General features: G+C 51.9%; 1 protein-coding gene across 1 annotated transcript; it reads right to left on the bottom strand.

Moving 5' to 3' along the window:
* Nucleotides 1-4,378: 4,378 nt before the first annotated feature.
* On the bottom strand, nt 4,379-14,731 carry KLHL21 (kelch like family member 21). The gene is made up of 4 exons (XM_083454465.1): nt 12,780-14,731; nt 10,175-10,580; nt 7,458-7,530; nt 4,379-6,773 (listed from the first exon to the last, which is right to left on the bottom strand). Exons 1-4 carry the CDS (start codon nt 14,317-14,319, stop codon nt 6,480-6,482), a joined length of 2,313 nt encoding a protein of 770 aa, XP_083310591.1. The 5' UTR covers nt 14,320-14,731; the 3' UTR covers nt 4,379-6,479.
* Nucleotides 14,732-15,865: the final 1,134 nt, after the last annotated feature.

Genomic DNA, 15,865 nt, shown 5'->3' with positions numbered 1-15,865 from the left:
AGCAGGCAGCTGGCAATGAAGTTTATTTCTTGCAGCAGCAGGATTAACAAATCTGCCCTAGCCCACAGCAAAGCTGTCAGTCCCACTAGCACTATCACATGCCTTCCTTCCTGCTGTCAGCCGTCCCATCAAATCAAGAGACAGCAGTCGCTGGTACCGAGTTTCCAACGTATTAGGAAAAAAATCAGGCAGGGCAAGATTAGATTCCACCTAAACATTAGGAAGAACTTCCTGACAGTAAGAGCTGTTCGACAGTGGAATTTGCTGCCAAGGAGTGTGGTGGAGTCTCCTTCTTTGGAGGTCTTTAAGCAGAGGCTTGACAACCATATGTCAGGAGTGCTCTGATGGTGTTTCCTGCTTGGCAGGGGGTTGGACTCGATGGCCCTTGTGGTCTATTCCAACTCTAGGATTCTAATTCTATGATTCTAAGAGCAAACCAACAGATTACGCCAAGCCCACAAATGGCACTGCTTTCCGTATTCGGTGAAGAAAAATACTGGTCTATTGTAGAAGGAATACCTTAGAATTTTAAATTTACTGCTGCAAGATTTTGCCTTGCAAAAAAAAGGGGGGAGAAGCCCCCGTTTCTAATGAATAATAATTGCACGTCAGCCTTGGCTGTTATTAGTTATTTTGGGTGCCACATAGCTCTTCAACAACAAGGCAGGCGAAGTCCCACAAAGCAAAGTTGAGGTGAAAGACAAAAACAAGCAATAGCTCAAAAGTTAAAAATGAGGCTAAGCGTTGCAGCTTTGAGAATGGCAAACTGGGGAGGCTGTAAATTATCGGGCAAGGAGGTTTTTGCTGAGCCAGGGATTCCCTCCCGCAAGGTGTGAAGCAGGGATTCCTCTCCACATCCCCCCTCCCCATAAGGGCTGTGTCTGAAGTTTGGTGGGATGCCCCTGGGAGCCCCCTTTTATTCATTTAACAAAGTGTATTATATACCATTTGCTGTTTTTTTTTAATAAAAAAAACACCTATGGTTTGTGACATTTAAGTGAGGGGTGGGGCGTTGTTTCCTTGGCAACCCACCTACCTGGTCTCTGGGCGTTGCTCCTCCTTATTCTTTTTTTGGTATTTTTATTAAAGATTTTCTTGATTTACGGAAGTATGTGTAATGTCTCTCTCTTGTATTTATTCCATGTAACATTTTTACAAATCAGTTTCGTTTGTTGAGACATTAGGAAGAAAAGGGGAAGAGGGGTGGAGGATGGGTGGGGGTGGGGGTGGGGTGGGGATGTTTCTATTTTGCTTAATGTATGTAGGGTTTGGTGTCAGCGTTGCTTGTGTTGTTCACATGTGTTCCTTTGGTGGTGAGAGAGGTTGGGGTTGGCCTTGTTTGTGTGTGATTGGCTGTGGTGATCTTTGTTTTCGTGTGTGAGTGGGGTGGGTGGGTGTTTTGGATCAGGTTAGCCATATTGATTTGGATGCTGTTGGTGGATTGTTGTCATTGTCTTGTTGGGCTGTGTATGTGATAAAGGGGAGCCATACGGGGGTAAAGGTGTCTTCTTCTGTTTGTCCCCGTGTCAGTTTCAGTTTATTGGTTAATTTTTCTAGTAAGGCTGTTTCCCATACTATTTGGTACCATTGGTCCATGCTTACTCCTGACAGGTCTCTCCACTGTCTGGTTATGGGGTTCCTCCTTATTCTTGATGTTCTGTCAGAATGTTGAGGCACCTTGCTGCTCGCTCTGCTGCCTGGCTCTAACACCTCTCTCTTCAGGTTCATCTTTCCGTTTCTCTCATGAATCAGGTTGTTCTCCATTAAGCCACCTTTGCAAAGGGAGACCATCTCCATCTCCTTTAAAATACAGTAGAAAACTCCTACATCCCAAGTTGAGGGTGTGTGTGTGTAGCACAGTATTAGAAGATCTGTTTTCAATGCTGAGGGTAGGGCTGAGAATCTCCCCCATCAGAAAACCTGAAGAGCTGCTGCCAGTCTGTGTGGGCAATACTGAGCTAGATGGGATCAATGGTCTGACTCTGTATAAGGCTGCTTCCTTTGTATATCCTGCAATAATAATTCCACCCGAGCAACAGATGAGGAGGTGACATGGACCCGAAGGAATGGAGGTTACTTGTGTAAGGAATGCCTCTGAATGCCAGGTGCAGAGGACCCCGTTCATGCCCTGCTTGCGAGTTCTCTGTAACAAAACCCTAATTGCAGCACCCATCTCAACTGGATACAAGCAGCAGGGCTCCCACCGTCCTTCAGAAAACTTGCTCTCTCTGGGGAGGCTCACCCGATGTCATCATTACAAGTAAAAGCATTCTGTTTTAACCAGACCTTTGGCTTGGGACTACTACCTATGGCCTTTTTGAGGGCGTGCAATGTTTTAATACTTTTTGTGTGTGCGTCAAGGTATGCATTTGTTCTTTGTTTCAAAGAACAAAGAGCCACCACCAAAAAGGCCCATTCTCATGTTGCCACTCTCTGGATCTCCTGTGGAGGGGGCACATGAAGAAGGGCCTTGGATTACAATTGAAAGGTCCAGATTGGTTCATATGAGTGGTCCATGGTCCTTTTAGTGCAGCTGTGGAAGTTTTCCAGGTGGGGCCGGGAAAGACCTGTGTGGACTCTCCCCCCCCCATCAGAAGCGCTGCCAGTCAGTGTACGCAATACTGTGGGATGCCAAGGATTGGCTTTTTGTTCTACCAGAGTCTGATCCCTGCTCTGCATTAAGACTAACACATCTAAGAACGCCAACCTATTCCATTACAAGCCCATCTTTTGCCCGTCTGTTTTTGTGTTCTTCTTAGGAAAGAGGCAGTCAGGTGGCCTTTATGGCTGGTCAGCTGGGTGGGGGCCAGCTCAGATTCTTGAGCAGTGGCAAGTGGAGCCTCTCAAGACTTTGCCATCTGGAATTTCCTCCGGCGGAAGGTGGGGTGCAAAATGTCTTGAAACAAGTCAATAAAAATGTCCTACTTTGGTCAAGGTCTAGTAGGAAGCCACTTCCCGATTGCCACATAAGGAAAACGATCTCCCTTCAGAAGCTGTGACGAACTCCCTGATTTAATGCTATGGCTTTTTTGGTATGTAAATAATACATCCGTGTGCTTCAGTGGATGCGACCCAGAATTGGGAAGCGCTGATCTGTGTGGATATAGAGCAATAAAAGTTTTTATTATGGAGCTTGTCCACTTGCAAAGCCTGCTTTGGGCTGCTCCAGCAAGACACTATGTCCCCTCCTCACCCCACCAAGTGTCACAATTGCTGCTGCTGTTAATATGGACACCCTTGTTTTAGAACAAAGGAGTTGGGCTGTTCTTGCTTGCTTTGGTATGATGCATAGACTCATGGTCTATATCTCAGGCTAGGGAACCTTGGTGCCAGTGCTTTTGCCTGGCTGAAACATGTCCTTGAACTGGTGTTGCATCGTCCTTACTTGCTTGGATGGATGCAGAAGTGAGTGTGAAAACATCTGACTTTTGCAAAGCTGGAAGATAGCCTCCTTGTACTAAGGTTAAGAAGTGCACCTGCAGCTTGCGGACCTTGGAAGGTTGCCCACGAGCCAGAATTCATCCCTAGGTCTGAAAATGTCTCCCCACCCCTACCTTAGTAAGAGCCACACTATTTTAATGGGCTAGCCAGTTATGCCCCATGGTCATTTTGGCTTGTATTAAATGCTAATCCTATTCAAGAAGGAAATGGACATAACTCATTTCAGCAGACCTACTCAGTTGGATACCATGAATTAACCTCCTGTGCATATCCTAACTTCAGCTGCAGATTTAGGATCACAAGAGGCAAAAAAGCAATTGCGGCTGTCAAAATCCTGCAATAGCATGTGAAGTGTGGAGATGAATATCCAACTCACACTTATTTTGGCCACAGGAGAGAATGTGATGCTGGGACTGTTAGAAGAAGCCCAGAGTCAGGCTACCTTTTCCTTCAACGTCAATTTCAGGTTGTTGCTCAGGCCACTGCTACTATGAAAAATTCACTGGAAGAGCCATGATGCCTGGGGTTGATGGGAGTGGTAGTGTAAACAGCTGGAGGCACCCGGCTGGGATAGCTCAGCCAGCAAGAGCATGAGGCTCTTAATCTCAAGGCTGCGGGTTCGAGTCCCATGCTGGGCAAAAGATTCCTGCGTGGCAGGGAGTTGAACTAGACGACCCTTTGTGGCACCTCCCAGCTCTGTAATTCTGTAACTCAGGCTTCCTCAACCTCAGCCCTCCAAATGTTTTGAGACTACAGTTCCCATCATCCCTGACCACTGGTCCTGCTAGCGAGGGATCATGGGAGTTGTAGGCCAAAAACATCTGGAGGGCCGAGGTTGAGGAAGCCTAAACTGGTCTTCTTTCCCATTTTATGGCTAAGAAGTGTGTAATCCAGCAAAACGGCACCCCATACGTCCCCTGGCATAGAACAAGTCTCCTTAACACACACACCCCTTTACTTAACATTCAGCTTTCAAGTTTAAAAGAAAACAATAAAAAATATAAGAAATATCTTTGCTTCCGAGAGCATTATCATACAGTACTCTAGGTTAAACACAAGTATCTACATTAAAGTTAAAAATAAATAGGATGAAGGCAAATTCATCTGGTTCTAGAGATGGCACAGAGATCTTGGCTGTGAGTATGACAAAGTATCATGACATCTATTAATAGACTTTAAAACAGCCCGGCACAAAATACTTAAACCTTACTCATCAAGTGAGACCAAAACAAGATGTCGTAAGCGTAAGCAGCAGCAGCAGCAGGTCTGTAAACAGCTGGCAGAGTTGAAAAGGAGCCTCTTTCGCAAGTGTGTCTTTTTCTGGCTTAAAGAGGGTGTATATGGGGGGGGGAGGGACTTCAGTGTTTACTTGTGGAAAGCAGGGGGTTGCAAAAGAACCCCTGACCAAGTCTGAAGGAAGAGAAAACAACAGCTGACCTTAGTTGGAAAAGGGGAGGGAAACGGTATGAGAAACTGAAGCATCACAGAATCTGGAACATGACACCCACGCACACCCACCCCGCAAGCAATGATGCCCCCACTTCCCCCAGGCAGCTCTGATGGAGGACCTCACCCGCCGTTCCTGCAGCAGATTTCCTCCCCCCCGGGGTGGGGTACCAACCGAATCTTCTAAATTAGCGGCCATTCTACCTGCACAATCCAGAAACAGCCGTGCTTTGCCATGCCTAGGGCAACCATACAGCAGCAGAGGCAGCCACCGTGGGCAAGGCCCTCTAAAATAACCTCCTGTTTCCATCTTTGCTAGTGCTGTGCCTTGGCAGCAACAGAGTCTCCTTCCAAACTGCACTGTGATTAAGGCACCGACCGTGAAGAGGACCTCAAAACAACCTACTGGAGGGCAGGCCCCCCCATGGTCACTAAACTGGCAATGCTCCCCTGCCCAAAGCTGGCCACTCAGATTAAGGATACTAAGACTGAGTAGACAAGAGCTCTTCCCCCAGATTTGGGCGGACTATAACTCCCATCATCCACAGATAGCTTAGTCCAGGGGGTCAAGGATGATGGGTGTTGCTGTCCACCTACATCCGGGGACACAAAGTTGAAGAACTCTGTGCTGATAGGAACAATGATTCTGGTGGGACCTCCTGCAACAGAAATCAATGGATGCTATTCCAGCAGCAACATGCAACTGAAGAAATGGGCATCATTCAGGTTGCGGGGGGGAGGGGAGGGGGGGAGAGGAAGAGCAGCCCCCCCCCCAAGCTCTGGTTTTGCCAGCCAAATAGGACTTTTTCCCTAGTAGGACTCGGTGGCAGACCCAGTGCACCAGCTAGTGACAGCAAAGATGTCCGGCTTGTTCTGCGACACACAAGAAGAGCCTTGCTGGATGCAGTGAAGGGTCCGTCTAACCCAACACCCCCATTTCTGACAGTGGTTAGCCAGAAGCTTCTGGCACACACAAAAGCTCTCTCTTGCAAATTAGCATTTAGTGGCACTCTAGTCTCCCACACAAGGACGTTTCACTGAGCTAACCTGAATAAAAACAGCCGCTGGGCGTCTCCTGCAGAAACGCTACAAGGGGACATCACATCTTGTGGCAAGGAGTACCATAGATAAATTCAGCGTGGTATGTCTCTCCTGAACCTACTGTCTTTCGATTTCATGGGGAGACCTCAAATTCTAGTGTTGAGTGAGGGGAAGGAAAGCCTTTGCTCTATCTGTGTTCTCCTCTCCATGCATAATGACTTTACGTGAACTGTGCTCATGCCTTCGTTTGGCTATTTTTAAGCTAAACAGCACCAGATCATGTTAGCCTAAGGGGACGTTTTCTGATCAGCGATTTTCAAACTCCTTGGGAACTGCCAGGAAGCAACCGGAGGAGAATTGGACACCTCCCTTTTCAGGGATTCCCCCGAAGACAGCACTGTTGATCTCAAAGAGCCCGCTCCTTGCCCTCCTCGCCACCCAGGCAGTCCTCGCAGCTGAGGACACCCGCCTCCAAATCCTCTCCCAGCTTGCCTCCCCAAGAAGCGACGCCACAGATTTTCTCCAAGCCCCAGAGACAAGCTGTCCGACTGCTAGCGCAACTCGTTCAGGTTCAGGTTGTGGAGGTTCTGGCGCTGGCGGTTCAGGCTGATGGCGTTGTCCAAGGGGCGCTCCTCGCCCTCTTCCAGCGTCTCGGGCATGAACTGGCGGAAAATGCTGACACTGCTGTGCCAGAAAATCGGCTCGGGCAGCTGGCCAGCCAAGCTCCACTTGCGGGTCTCCGGATCGTAGGACTCCAGCATCGCCGAGAGTTCAAAGGTGTTGTCGTAGCCGCCGGAGACGTAGAGCTTCCCTCCCAGGACGGCCAAGCTCCCTCCAACGTGCACCTGGAAGAAAAGAAGAGCGGTGTACAAACCAAGCAATCTCTTATCTACTCTGCATTTTAGGAGGTTGGTCGTCTGCTTGCTATGCTTCCAGAAGCCTTTTAAGGGATTGTAAACCAAATTGTGCAGCGTCGTTCCAGAGATCCAGGAGCAGGTTTTTGTCTGTGTTCGTATGAAGTTGGATGCCCTTTCGAATTGAAATGGTGGGCTGGACTTTTAAAAAGGCTTTTCTATACTAATGAAAATGATCGGGGATTTGGTAGTGCTTTATTGCATTATTTATGCAAATTGATTTTCTCTGGAGTTAATGATATGACTGGGTCAAACCTTGTTGAGTTCGTATTTTGCACAATTTGTATACGGTGTCTGATAACGCGTGGTTTGCTATGCCTAATAAAGGATCTTGATTGACTATTCTAATAGCGACGCCTTGAACTGGCAGCAAATGGGCACAGGCGTAACATGCCGACAGGGTCTCTCTCCTGACAGCAACCATGCTGCAGCAATCTGCACTAACTGCGGCTCCCAGATCAAGTGCAAGGGATTCCCCCCAAAAAGCACATTGCAGTAATCCAACCCTCTCTCGCTAAGACTTTTCTCCATTGCCACCTTTGGTCTGGACTCTTCAATCTCCTCCCCCCCCCCTTCAATTCCAATTCCTGCTCTTTAAAGATCCGAGAACCTCACCTGGAGCATTGGAGGGATCTTGTCCCATTCGTTCTTTGCTGGGTTGTAGACGTCGACTTCAGCAGAGTCGTCCCTGCAGAAGGAAATCAAGTAGAGGTGACCGAGAAGAAGATCCAAACACCCCCTAGCCTTGTCGTGCGGATGGGAGGGAAGGCACGGTCCCTGAGTGTCTACTTTATTCCTTAACAGGGCATGGGGACCCAATCCACTCAGACCTCATAGCGCTTGGTGCGCACATGCAAAGTCTCAAGATTTCCAGGGCCTTTTGTGAGCAACTTAGAAAACAGAGATTCTGGTTGGTAGGATGGATGGAGAGGAAGGTGAGGAGGAGGAGGAGGTCTTTGTGCAAACACACCAAACCTGCAAAAAATGTCCCTTTCTCTGTCCTCTGCTTGCCCCCAACCTTTCAGAGATTTGCAATCTGCTCTTTCCGTAGCCTCTCTAAAAGCAGCATTCCTCAGCCTGTGGGCCTCCAGATGTTTTAGACTATCAAGACTTTGAAAAGCTGGTACCACTGGATCAAGTCTATCAGTTATGTGGAATTAATAAGCTCAATAGTTTTAACTGGAACATGAATAAATGTGCAATTAATGGCTACTGTTTTGAATGCTATTGTGCTATATTACCTTCCTTAGTGGAGCATGAATAATGCTATTTATAGGGCGGGGAGCACAGGGGTTTATGAGTTTATGGAGCCAAGGCGATGGTGGCCTGAACCACTGAGCTAGACTTTGGATGAGGAGGAGCTGCCTGCAGTTTCCACCCATCTTTTTTTGGAGAAGGGGAAGGAGATAAAAGGAGAAACCCTAGAAGCTTCCCAAGCCGTTGCGTAACGCCCGCCTCCTTGCTCTGTTCACGAAACAGGGAGCCTGACAGCAACAGGTGAGGGGTGTCGATGAGAAAAGAAATGTGCTTTTTCTGACCCTCAGAATGGCAGCCTGGGAGCCCATCAAGGCTACTACGAAACTCCCAGCCGAAATGGAAAGTCTCAGAACCTTCTCCTGGGCTGCTTCCTCCTCCCATCCCAGCAAATGTCGAATGCCAATTGAATTCGTTTAACTTTGATGGGTAACCATGTTTACAATGAAATGTGGCACTTAGCAGAAAAGTTTGGGGAGGTGGGTGCAAAGTGAAAGGGTGTATGTGTGAGGGTCACTGTCCTGTCGGCTTTGGGAGCTGCAAAATGTTTCTGGTGCCTCTGCAGGAATCCGAACTATTTCTCAAGCCAAGCTCTGGAGGGTTGCAGAATGCACAATTGCTGCTGGGGAGTAGAGCAGCCAAACGCTTTAGCAAGCAACTGTTAAATCTCAGTGGGGCTGGCAGAGACAGGGGTGGGGGGGTGGAATGGGCCAGAATGAATCTCAGCAGCAGGAATTCCAAGCCTCCCGTTCCTTGCCTGCACCAGCGGATTGAAGCCCCTTAAGATTCATTTCAAGCATCAGGATCAGGGGGCAATTCCTGCTTTCAAAAAAGGATTTTCTTTACGTCTGGGGAAGCGGGTTGCATGTCCTGCCCCCAGATTAGGCAGAAGCTAGCACTGCAGGAGAGAAAAGAGCCCTGCAGGGACCAAGTGGCTATAGTAAGCCAGATAGGGGTGCGAAAGCGAGTTTCACCATCCTGGCACCCTCTGAGGGTTTTGTACTAGGCTCTGATTGAGTCAAGAATCAGGAAAGTCCCTATTTGGACCCCAGAGCTATAAAGTCACTGGGGCCCCATGACACAGCTGTTCATTCATTTGGAAGAGCATGCTGTACCTCCCACCCACCCCCACCTCCCACCAAAAAAAAAAAAAGATTGTCTGGCTTCTAGAAGAAGGATAAGACTGGAGGTCACAAGGAAGCTCCGCACAGCCCCTGTTCACACAGGAGGAACCAAATGAGCCTCCATACCAGAGGAAGCCTCTTGGTGACTGTAGGGGCCACAGTTGCAGCAGTCCCTGGCCCCTGCCTGGGCAAGTGAATGGGTGACCGATGGCTGCGAGTGGGCTGTGGCAGCTACAGTCACATGGAGGCTCCTCACCCGATGGGAGTTTCCTGGCACAGCAAAGATCCGCCAGGTCTTAAGCTGGTTCTGAAACCCATTTCTGAAGTCTACAGAGCGTGAACTGCAACCTGAACAGAGCAGGTGCCCAAATCCCAACAAGGAAAGGGGCAGCTGACCCCTTCTCCTTCCTCCCCCCTCCTCGCCACTCCCCTCGGCCAACTTGAAAGATAACAAGCTTATCCGAACTATTTTCAGACCTCGCTCGATCACGAGCTCAGCCCATCACTGGCTGAAGGGCTCGAGTGCCTTCCAGATAGCAGGAACCTGACCTACGACAGCCCCTCTCGATGAAGGGCACCAGAGAAGCAACAGGCACTTGGAAGCTCCCTTCCCTAAGCTTTGCCAACTTAATCTGCAGAAAGAGCTTTGGAGGTATGAAGCAAAGCTCCTTCTAGGGGGATGTGGGGAGGGGGTAGGAGTTCCTTCCCATCCCCTGCCCAGTCTGGGATGTTGCATAACTGGACCAGCATCCCACAACCCTCCAAAAGCTTCAGGGAGATCAAACACATTCACAAAGAAGCTCGTAAAAACTCCTATGCAGACACAACCCTGTTTCTGGCCTAGCAGGGCTATTGCGTGGGTGGGATGAGTAGCTTTTTTAACCATTCTAGGTCGCACGCTCCCACCCTCACCCCATCTCGAGAGGAGATGGCAGCGGCTAAGGCAGCCCTTACCTGACAAAATACATCAGCCCGCTGAGAGTGACGGTCTTGGGTGCGAACGACCAGGGGGGCAGCTGCCCGCAGTTCACCAGGGACCACAGGTCCGACTCGGGGTCGTAGCACTGCATGACCATGGACTCCTTGCCGGACAAGGAGCCGGTGGCGTAGAGCTTTCCGCGGCAGGCGGTGGTGGAGCAATTGTCCATGGGGTAGAGCATGGGCTGCAGAGGCTCCCAGGAGTCCAGCGTGTGGTCGTAGCGCTCGGTGCTGTCAGAGGCTACCACATAGAGCAGCCCATCCAGGACCACGGAGCTGTGGTACTCGCGGGCCTTCAGCATGGGAGACACCTCCGTCCACTCGTTCACGCTGGAGTTGTAGCGCCAGACGCAGTCGTAGAGCCTCGAGCCGTCGGAACCTCCTAGGGGCAGAGCACCGCGTCCCATTAGCAAGGAATCATAGACCTGTAGAGTTGGAAGGGACCCCAGGGGTCATCTGGCCTGACCCCCAAAAATGCAGAACTTGCACACAAGACTGTGGCTCAGGGCACATGGTTCGCCCTAACGGTTCACTTACAGCTCCATCTAACTGAGCTCCTTTGTGCTGCGTTAAACCGTGCCTTCTTACAAAGCAGCAGCAAATCTCCTAAGATTTGGGGCAGAGGTATTTCCCCTGGAGAATGCAGAACATGACTTTGATCCGTGAAGGCCCTTTGCTACACACCAACAGATGCATTTCTTAATTGGGGGAGAAGTGCCCGCGTCCCATGTTTGCTTGTAAGCCCAAATGCCCCTTGCTGAGACACCTCAGCATCCCTTCAAGCAAGACCAGGCTCTGATCAAACCCAGAAATGAAAAAGGGGTACGCTAATTTCCTTGGGGGGAAATGGGGTACATGGCCACTATCATCTGTGGCAAAGAGAATTGGCTTCAGGCCTGTGTCCGATGCTCTCAGACTCTGACAAGAACCAACCTGTAGCTTGGGGATAGCCGATGGCCCTCCTGTGGCACAATGGGTCAGTGCGCCTGGCCGTTAACCAGAAGGTTGGTGGTTTGAGACCACCCAGGGATGGCTGTGGGCAGGATTTGGACCAGATGACTGTCATGATCCCTTCCAACTCTACAATTCTATTCTATGATGGAGATGTGGTACCCGCCAGGTCTTTGTAGACTACAGCACCCATCAATCCCTCACCTTTAGCTGTTTTGGTTGGGGTGGATAGTTGGGATGGGCGTATAGGCTACCCACCTGTGCTGTACACAGACTTCAGCTGCATCCTTCGTCTGAAGTCTACAGGGCTTAACCATGCTAGCAGAACCTCAGCCTGGCTGATGGGGCAAACTTCATGGCTTCTCCCCACCAAGAGGAAGACTCCGTTCCTCTGCACATCCCAGTGATCAGCTGTGGGCATGGGACTGGGGCCACCAGCTACCCTTACAAAAGCTCCTTTCTGGGCCCTGCACATGTATGTTTGCAGGGTTGTGGTGGTCCCCAAAGCTCACTGGGGGAGGCTTTGCCGAGGGAGAAAACGTCTGCCCCAAGGGCAGCCGCTCGTTGGGAACTAGAGAAAATCCTCCTAATGTCCTTTGACAGCTGTATGGAGAACTCCCGCAGGGAAGATTCCCAGGAGGGCGGCTGGTGCTGGGGCAGAGCACAGAGGCGTCTCGGCTCAGGTGTCTCCCTCGCTGGCTCCTAGCACCCGCTCTATAAATAACTTGCAAAGCAACGAACAGGAAGGAGGCGTGGAGACTCACACAGAGCCCCTTGTTCAGCCTCCTCTCTCCGGCTTCCCAGGAGGAAGGTCAAAACAAACTGGAAGCTGCCCACAAGCTCAAAGGCAGATGCTGCTGGTGACACATATCATCATCTCTGAGCATCGGCCACACACGCTGCGGCTAAAGAAGGCACGCAAGATTGTCAGAAGAGCCCTGCAGCTGGATCAGGCCCACTTAGCCCAGCATAGTGACCAGTCAGATGCTTATAGGAAGCTGCAAGCTTCCCAAGAGTGATATGTCTGCAGCCTAACACAGTACATTCAGCCATAGGGCATTATTGACAAAAGGGAAAGGAGAGAGAGTGGATAGGGCCTGTTACCCTGGAGAAGAGCTGCCTGTAGGGTTTGGGCAGGAGGGTAGCTAGGTCCTTAGGGCACAGACCCATGACGCAAATTGGCATGTGCTGATATGCATGGGTCCCCTTAAGATAATAAGAACTGAACAATACAGCTGTATCTGATCAATGGCCTATCTGGTTGCAACTCCTGTTTTCACAGGGACCAACCAGATGCCCCAATGGAAAGCCCACAAGCAGGACCCAAGCAAAAACTGCCACTCTCCCCACTTGTTATTGGCCAGCGACTGAAATTCGGAAGCATTGCTGCCTCCATCCCTTAAGGCAGAGCCTAGCCAGGGTTGCTAGTAGCCATGGATACCCTTGTTTCCCCATGAACCTGTCCAATATTCTTTTAAAGCTGTCCAAGTTGGTGGCCATCACCGCCTCCTGCGGGAGTTCCGTGGTTTAGGCGCTGTTCACGCGCCTTTTAGAGGGCACCCTGTGGCAAACCCCTTCTAGCAGGGCTAGGGACCCTCCAGCAACTGGCAGCCCTCCCGTCCCGGCTCACCGGTGACATAGATGTCGTTGCCCAGGGCGGCGGCGCTGTAGCCTCCTCCGAGGTGCTCGGGGAACTCGGCCAGGTAGCGCCAGTGTCCCGTGCGGGGGTTGAAGCAGTCGACGGTGACGAGTTCGTCGCAGTCGCGGTCGCAGCCGCCGAGGAGGACGAGGATCTCGGCCAGGCCGGTGGAAGGGCGCGGGCGGAGGCGGGCGCAGGGCGCGCGGTCGTGGCGGTCCAGGCGGCCGGCCTGGAAGAGGCGCGCCTCGGCCACCAGGCGCAGGCAGGCCTCGGAGCGCGCCACCAGCGGCTCGCCCTCGACGTGGGCCAGGAGGGCGAATCGGCGCACAAAGGGCAGCCGGACGTGCGCCAGGAGCTGGGGCAGGAGCGGAGCGCGGGCTGCCGGCTCGGCGCGCACCCAGCGCAGCGCCAGCTCGAAGGCCGCCTCCTCCTTGGGCACGCGGAGCGCGTCGTCGCGCAGGTACGAGAGCAGCCGCGGCAGCGGGAGGCGCTCCATCTGCGCCGCCAGCTCGCCCTCGCTCTCGGCGGCGTGGCGCAGGACGCAGCGGCGGGCGGCGGCGGCCAGCGGGGCGCACGCGAAGGCCTCGCCGAACTCCTGCATCTCCAGGGCGGCGGCCGGCTCCAGGCGCGCCGCTAGCCAGGCCCCGCACGCCGCCTTGACGGCCGGGAATTGGAGCAGGTCGGCGGCGCGCAGCAGGCGCTCGGCCAGCTCCGGCCCGCCGGGAGACGCCACTCGGCCCGTGTAGGCGAAGTCGAGCAGCAGGGCCAGGCACTCGGGCTCCACGCCGTGCAGCCGCACCCGCGCCGCGCGCGCCTCCCGCAGCCCGCCGCCGAACATGGCGCGGAAGTAGCCCGAGGCCGCCGCCAGCACTGCCCGGTGGGCGCCGAACTCCCCGCCGCCCGCCAGCAGCGTCACGTCCAGCAGCGCCCGCTCCGCCCGTAGCGCGCACAGGCCCCGGAGCAGCGCCGACGCGTGCGCCGCCTCCTCCGCCGTCGCCTCTTCGCCCGTCGTCGGCTCCATTCTCGCCCGCCGCTGAGTCTGACTGCTACCCGACGCCTCCGCGCACCCCTCGGCCGGCTCCTCCCTCGCCTGGGCTGGCGCCGGTCCCGCGCGCGCTCCGCCTCCTCCGAAGGGCGACGACGGCGCGCCTGGCTGGCTGGCTGCGAGGGCGCCGCTCTCAGTCGCCAAGCAGCTTCGAAGAACGCCAGGCTCCTCGCTGCCGCCCTCCTGCCTCCAAGGGGAGCCGGGGAGGGAGGGGGGGTTCTCTCGCTTCAGCCCCGGGAAAAGGGCAAGCCTGGGCTCTGGAGAGGAAGTGTCCGCTAGCTCCAAGCGAAAGGCCACAGGCGCTCGGCTGGACGTAAAAGGCAAATTGCTTGGAGACTTCCCAAGGCAGTGGCGGCGCCTTTCAGCCTCCACCTGAACCTTCGCTAACTCTGAAATGCTCGTGGGTGCGCAGGAGGAAGGCCCAGGGGAAAGGCTAGCGGGATGCGCCAACGACAGCCCTCCTTGCATAGCTGCTCTGGACATCATAGCTACCCACTGCGTGGCTACTAGTCACGGTGGCTCTAATACTCCTAAGGCTGTAATGTTTCTGAATGCATCTTGCTGGAAACTGCAGGAGGGGAGAGTGACTTTGTGCTGGGGTTTCCAAGAAGGTGGCATCTTGGTGGCCTTTGCCAGAACAGAATCCTGGACTAGATGGGCCACTGGCCTCATCCAGCTGGCTTCTTTAATATTATGTTCACAGTTTGCACAACTCACTCCCTAGTGAACGTGTATAAGGTCAGGCTTCGTGGTAACAGCTACAATTCCCTCTTGACATTTAATTCTGTTGAATTTATTTAATTGTATTTTATTTTATATATTGTAGATTTTTAATATATTTAGTTCTTGTATGCTCCTTTGAGATTTTTCCGAGTACAAAGTTGCTTATTATCATTCTAAAGCAGAGGTCAGCAACCTTTTTCAGCCATGTGCCGGTCCATCATCCCTCAGACCGTCTGGTGGGCCAGACTATATTTTTTGGGGGGAAATGAACAAATTCCTATGCCCCACAAATAACCGAGAGATGCACTTTAAATAAAAGGACACATTATACTCATGTAAAAACATGCTGATTCCCGGACCATCCGTGGGCCAGACTGAGAAGGCGATTGGACCGGATCCGGCACCTGGGCCTTAGGTTGCCTACCCCTGTTCTAAAGAAACAAGCCACTGAGTGAGCAGGGGTTGGGCCAGTCTTGTTTTGGGAGTAACTCCCTTTGAACTCAGTGAGGCAGACTCCCAAATAAACGTGAGGCAAGGCCTCGTGGACTTTCCTAGGAAAGGGCCCGTTTCACCACTGTTTCACATTCTGATGCATGCAGAAGATTATGATGCAATAAAGAATTAGTCACTAACACCCCTGTTCTAAATATAGTGGGTGATGGCAAGTACATCATACCCAGAGAGTGACTTAGCTGGATATCCCCCGTCATGGGGAATTTGTGGATCTGGTTCCTAAGCTTAGGACTTCACAGCTCCATAGTCTGGTGGTGCAATAACTCAAGTGCATCTCATTCTAGGTGTACTCAGGTGGGCTCTCTCCAAAAAGCCACAACTTAAGCAGTCAAGTACTTCTTTATAGTGCCAAAAGAAAGGGGGATAAACAACTCCTGTTCACATGCATGCGTCCATTATTATTTGACAGACTAGGACACTTGCACACTTACAGAGGCTGCGAAACCCCTCTTCTCAGAATTAAATAAATGCAAATTGTTAATGGGTTTTCCTAATACCTCCACCCACTGCTGCTTCTTCGGCGATCACTTGTAGCCGAGTAAGATTGTCTTCCATAAACACGGTTTTAACAATGAGTCCGTAAGTGACTGTGGAGGCCAATTCTGGATCCACACATCCTTCCACAGTGGGGACATTGGTTTCCGGGCGGGAGTTGATCACGGTGTGAATTTGCCAAGCGTGCCTTCCTCTTAGCACGTTTCTCCCTTGCATCCTGAGTTCGAGTGTCTTCAAAGTCCATGACACCTTTGGTAAAGGCTCTTCTCCAACTGGAGCACTTGCAGGCCAGTGTTTCCCA

This window comes from Podarcis tiliguerta (genome assembly GCF_965153285.1).
Source record: "Podarcis tiliguerta genome assembly, chromosome: 8".
Lineage (NCBI taxonomy): Eukaryota > Metazoa > Chordata > Lepidosauria > Squamata > Lacertidae > Podarcis > Podarcis tiliguerta.
Note: the sequence above shows the minus strand (reverse complement) of the source record. Positions and strands in the feature narration are given on the sequence as shown.